Below are 5,940 nucleotides of genomic sequence, written 5' to 3' on the forward strand. Positions count from 1 at the left end.
ATTCCCATTCCCATTCCCATTCCCAGGGCTACGTGAGCCTCTTCATCCTGCGGTTCTGCTTGTCGATGGTCAGCGTGGCCCTGTCCACGGAGCTGCTGATGGAATCCAGGGCCTCATCCTGCCTTTCCAGCTCTGCTTCCGTCTCCAGGGCGAGGCCCTTCAGCTTCTTCAGGATCTGCCAGAAGGAAAGACTCAGAGCTTTCAGTGGGATCTCTGGGATAAGGCACGGAGCTGTGGGAATGAGGCACTTCGGGGCTTTAAATCATCATGGAATGGGTTGGAAGGGACCTGAAGGATCAACTCATTCCAACTCCTTCAGGGCTTTAAATCATCATGGAATGGGTTGGGTTGGAAGGGACCTTAAGGATCATCTCATTCCAATCCTTTTAGGGCTTTAAATCATCATGGAATAGGTTGGAAGGGGCCTTAAGGATCATCTCATTCCAAACTCTTCAGGGTTTTAAATCATCATGGAATGGGTTGGGTTGGAAGGGACCTTAAGAATCATCTCATTCCAACCCCATCAGGTTGGGTTGGAAGAGACCTGAAGGATCATCCAGTTCCAACCCTTTTAGGGCTTTAAATCATCATGGAATAGGTTGGAAGGGGCCTTAAGGATCATCTCATTCCAACCCCTTCAGGGCTTTAAATCATCATGGAATGGGTTGGGTTGGGTTGGACCTTAAGGATCATCCAGTTTCAACCACTTCAGGGTTTGAATCATCATGGAATGGGTTGGGTTGGAAGAGATCTTAGGGATCATCCAGTTCCAACCCCTTCAGAGCTTTAAATCATCATGGAATGGGTTGAGTTGGAAGGGACCTTAAGGATCATCTCATTCCAACTCCTTCCAGGCTTTAAATAATCATGGAATGGGTTGGGTTGGAAGGGACTTGAAGGATCATCCAGTTCCAACCCCTGCCATGGGCAGGGACACCTTCCACTATCCAAAGTTGCTCCAGCCTGGCCTTGGACACTTCCAGGGATCCAGGGGCAGCCACAGCTTCTCTGGGAAATCCAGTCCAGTCCCTTCCCACCCTCACAGCAAAAAATTCCTTCCCAATATCCCATCTATCCCTGCCCTCTGGTAGTGGGAAGCCATTCCCTGTGTCCTGTCCCTCCATGCCTTGTCCCCAGTCCCTCTCCAGCTCTCCTGGAGCCCCTTCAGGCCCTGCCAGGGGCTCTCAGCTCTCCCTGGAGCCTTCTCTTCTCCAGGGGAACCCCCCCAGCATTCCCAGCCTGGCTCCAGAGCAGAGGGACTCCAGCCCTTGGAGCATCTCCATGGCCCCTCTGGAGCTGCTCCAGCAGCTCCACATCCTTCCTGTGCTGGAAGCCCCAGAGTTGGACACAGAACTCCAGGTGGAGACAATGCCCAAAGTGACCAAATCATTGATAAACTGAATTAAACTGAATTAAACGACGAACTAAAGAGCGAACTCACAATTGAAATCTTGGGGTTATTTGGGGCAGAGGGGAAATGAGAGGTAAAAATCAGTGTAAACATCCTTTTTTCCTGGCTGTTACTCCCTCCTTGGTGGATCTGCACCCCAGAGCAGGAGGTTTTCCCCAGGATGTGCCTGTTGCAGCAAAGCCAGAGGGGATCCAGTGGCTGAAGGGGCACAAAGATCAGGCAGGGACCAGGTCAAAGGACAGAAAATGTTGTTTTTCTACAATTCACCAAAAAAAAAAAAAGTGTCACGGGATGGAGCAGAAGGAAAAAAGTGACACCCGGGCAACCAAACCTTGAGCCAGAGCTCAAGGGGTGTTTGGAAAACACCCTCAGGGATTGCTGGGGTGTCCAGGAGTTGGACTGGATGATCCCCGTGGGTCTATCCCAACCCAGGATATTCCATGATTAATTTTCCCACGACCAAGTCTGAGGGCAGATCCAAACACCACCTGAAAAATCCGCCCACATTCCTTTCCCTGGATCCTTTTTAGCAGCAGCCCAAGACAAGAGTTCCATCCTGAACATTCCAGGACTTCAGTGTCCAACAAAACAACCCTTGAGGTAAAACAGGAAAAAAACCCCTACACTTTATACATATTTATATTTATTTTTGCCATAACTGGTAAAGTTTCTGTTGGAATCTGTAGAATCAGCCCCCAGAAAGCTGCTGGGAAACATCAGCAGCCCCTTTATCCACATGAATTCCATCATTTGCTGCTCCTCGTCTGGGAAAAGCAGGAATATCCCATCTAGCTGGAACGGGAAGGGAATTTGACACAGCCTGCAGCTGGATGGCAGCCACAGGAGCGGGATTTATCTTGTAAAGTATCTCCCAGCTCTTTCCATAAATCCCAGAAATTTGAATAACCCGAGTCATGCTTTGGCTGCCAAAGCAAAAAAAACCACAAAATAAACTCCGGATCAAACTTAATCCACCTTTCTCTGTTCTTCCCAAAACTACAAGTGAGGAAACTCCTGTTCCTGTCCCAAATGAAACACTCCTCCAGGTTCTTTCCCCTGGGACAGGAAAGCAGGGAATTTCCCTCCCTCATTTCCCCAAACTGGAGGGGGGAGATTTTCTTTTTTCCTCCCACGAGAAGTTTGGCATTTTTAGCCACTCGAGTCACTCCCAAGCAATTCCCTCTCCTGCTGCACCTGGAATGGGCAGGGACAGGAGGGAGCAGGAAGATTTTAAATCCCAACTAGAGGACATTTCTCCTGCCATTTTTTCTCGGATTGACAGAGAATTCTGATTTTATTCACTTATTTTCAAGCGAATAAACACTCATGGTACCACCGGAAAAAAACCAGACTCCAGCAGCTCCACAGGCTTAATTCCCACCTTTTATTTTGGTCCCAATCCTTCCAGTTACACAGAAGGAAACACAAAGTATTTCCTCAGTTCTCCCCCCTCCCAAAAAAACAGCTCCAGGGCCTGGTTTTCCATGTGTTAAGCTCAGGTGTCTCTGATCCCCACAGGCCGTGGAACGAGGCCATCCCATGAGGAAATTTGGTCTTTAGCCCTTGGAATGAGCAGTTCCTCCACCAAACAAGTTTTCTGTGAGCTCACAGTTGTGATTTCCTGAGCTGAAGGCATGTAAAGGGTAAATAAACACTCCAGAGGCTCTGGAAGGAGGAAAAGGCTGGAATGGGACCATCCAGACCCTCTCCAAGCACAGCCCCAGGGCCAAGATTGTCACATCCCCTCCCATTCCCGGGGACATTTTGTCAATCCCAGCCAGATAACCCTCAAATTTCTTGGGATTCTTCCTGCATCACTGGAATTTTGTAGGATTCTTCCTCCATCTCCATAGCCAGGTTCAGGGAATATCCTCACACTGCCACAAACTCCATGTTTTAATATAAATGTCCCCTCAGGAATTCCTGCTGAGGTCCAAAGGACTGGAATGGGACAATCCAGACCCTCCAAGCACAGCCCCAGGGCCAAGATTGTCACATCCCCTCCCATTCCCAGGGACATTTTGTCAATCCCAGCCAGACAACACCGGAATTTTGTAGGATTCTTCCTCCATCACTGGAATTTTGTAGGATTCTTCCTCCATCTCCATAGCCCAGTTAAGGAACAGCCTCACAGTGCTACAAAATCCCTGTTCTAACATAAATGTTCCCTCAGGAATTCCTGGTCCTGGATGGGACCATCCAGACCTTCCAAGCACAGCCCCAGGGCCAAGACTGTCACATCCCCTCCCATTCCCGGGGACATTTTGTCAATCCCAGTCACACAACACTGGAATTTTGTAGGATTTTTCCTCCATCACTGGAATTTTGTAGGATTCTTCCTCCATCTCCAAAGCCAGGTTCAGGGAATACCCTCACATTACCACAAACTCCATGTTTTAATAAAAATGTCCCCTCAGGAATTCTTGCTGAGGTCCAAAGGACTGGAATGGGATCATCCAGACCCTCCATGCCCAGGGCCATTTTGTCAATCCCAGCCAGACACACCACCGGAATTCTGTAGGATTCTGTCTCCATAACCCAGTTCAGGAACACTCACACTGCCACAAAATGTGGGGTTTAACATAAATGACCCCTCAGGAATTCCTGCTGAGGTCCAAAGGACTGGAATGGGACCATCCAGACCCTCCAAGCACAGCCCCAGGACCAAGACTGTCACATCCCCTCCCATTCCCAGGGACATTTTGTCAATCCCAGCCAGACAACACCAGAATTTTGTAGGAGTCCTCCTCCATCTCCATAACCCAGTTCAGGAACAGGCTCACAATGCCACAAAATCCCTGTTTAACATAAATGTCCCCTCAGGAATTCCTGCTGAGGTCCAAAGGACTGGAATGGGACCATTGTCACATCCCCTCCCACTCCTGAGGCCACTTTGTCAATCCCAGCCAGACACACCACTGGAATTTTGTAGGATTGTGTCTCCAGAACCCAGTTCAGGAACACTCACACTGCCACAAAATGTGCGATTTAACATAAATGTCCCCTCAGGAATTCCTGCTGAGGTCCAAAGGACTGGAATGGGACCATTGTCACATCCCCTCTCACTCCTGGGGCCATTTTGTCAATCCCAGCCAGACATCACTGGAATTTTGTAGGATTCTTCCTCCACCTCCATAACCCAGTTCAGAAACAGCCTCAAATTGCCAGAAAATGCGTTTTTTTAACATAAATGCCCCCTCAGGAATTCTTGGTGAGGTCCTTTCCTCGAGCACCCAAATCACACTGAGGGAAGGAATACCAGCTCTGAGGGAAGGAATTGAGCATCCCCCAACAATTCCTGTTGGAAAACACCTGCTGTTATCCCTGGAGGAGAGAGGAAGAGCAACAGCTCTTTGTTCACCACAAATTCCTCTTCTCCAGCTTTGGAAGTTCTCCTGACTCACCCAGACCACAAAAAACAAGGGAGAGGGAGCAAAATCCTCCTCTGTTTGGTGAAAAATAAGTGTTTTCACCACAAGGAATAAAAGATCCCAATCCTCAGGAGAGGGAATTGCTCAGGAAAACACTAATTATAAACACAAGGCCCTCAAATATCTTTAATTAATGGATAAAAGGTGATGGCACAAGGATGTCTGTCTTCAAGGCTTGTTTTTCCCTCTTTACTCTCTGAATTCTTTGTAAATGTGACGATCCATCATCCTGCTCCTTCCCAAACATTCAATGTCTTGCTCAGGTGTCATTTCCTTGATGCTTCCAGGGGTTCCAAAGCCAAAAGGCTCTATATGGACTTTATGGAGCCCCGTGTGAATCCCAAACTTCCACACCCTCCAAACCTGCTCTTCCTGGGAAGGAATTCCCCCTTCGGCCCCATTTTCCTTCACTTCCACATCTATCACAGCTTATACCTGGAAATTATGAATTATAATTATTAATTATGATGATTAAAGACCCTCAGGGTCCACAGGGTCCACAGGCTGGATTAAGCTTTAAAATATTCCCATGGAAATTTATGAAGGATTCTTTTGTTAAGGCAACGAGTTTGTGATGAGGAAAACTTGTTTTTTTAAGGAGACACGGGGAGGGAAACAACTCTTGGCAAATTTATCTCAACTTTACCTGTCTCAGCTCTTTTGCCTCTTCCTGGGAGACCTTCTCGTGCTGCTGCAGCTGAACCTGCTCATTGTCCATCCCTTCCCTGCTTCCTGCTGGAGATCCAGGCTGCACCACCCCTCCCAGGAGTCCTGTGGCTGCAAGAGAAATTCCCACGGTCAGACTGACAATTCCCAGTTGGATATCGGGAAAAATTCTTCCCTGTGAGGGTGGGGAGGGACTGGAACGGATTTGCCAGAGAAGCTGTGGCTGCTCCATCCCTGGAAGTGTCCAAGGACAGCTGGGAGCAACCTGGGCGAGTGGAAAGTGTCCCTGCCCATGGCAGGGGTGGGATGAGATGATCCTTAAGGTCCCTTCCATCCCAAACCATCCTGGGATTCTGTGGAATATCAAGACAAAGCCCAGCTACTCTTCCTGAGGAGAACCATCCTCTGATGTTCATGGATGGGTTGGAGAAC

General features: G+C 48.5%; 1 protein-coding gene across 4 annotated transcripts in view; it reads right to left on the reverse strand.

Moving 5' to 3' along the window:
* Positions 1-6: 6 nt before the first annotated feature.
* SNAP47 (synaptosome associated protein 47) overlaps positions 7-5,940 on the reverse strand; it is a 33,767-nt gene continuing 27,833 nt past the window's right edge. For all 4 annotated transcript variants that reach the window (XM_017830055.1, XM_017830054.1, XM_017830056.1 and 1 more), the window contains exons 4-5: positions 5,489-5,619; positions 7-175 (exon numbers count right to left, since the gene is read on the reverse strand). In XM_017830055.1, coding sequence (XP_017685544.1) covers positions 29-175; positions 5,489-5,619 — 278 coding nt within the window. In that variant the 3' untranslated portion in view covers positions 7-28. The remainder of the gene's footprint in view (positions 176-5,488; positions 5,620-5,940) is intronic.

The sequence above is a fragment of the Lepidothrix coronata genome, unplaced genomic scaffold, assembly GCF_001604755.1.
Source record: "Lepidothrix coronata isolate B3197 unplaced genomic scaffold, Lepidothrix_coronata-1.0 Scaffold173, whole genome shotgun sequence".
NCBI lineage: Eukaryota > Metazoa > Chordata > Aves > Passeriformes > Pipridae > Lepidothrix > Lepidothrix coronata.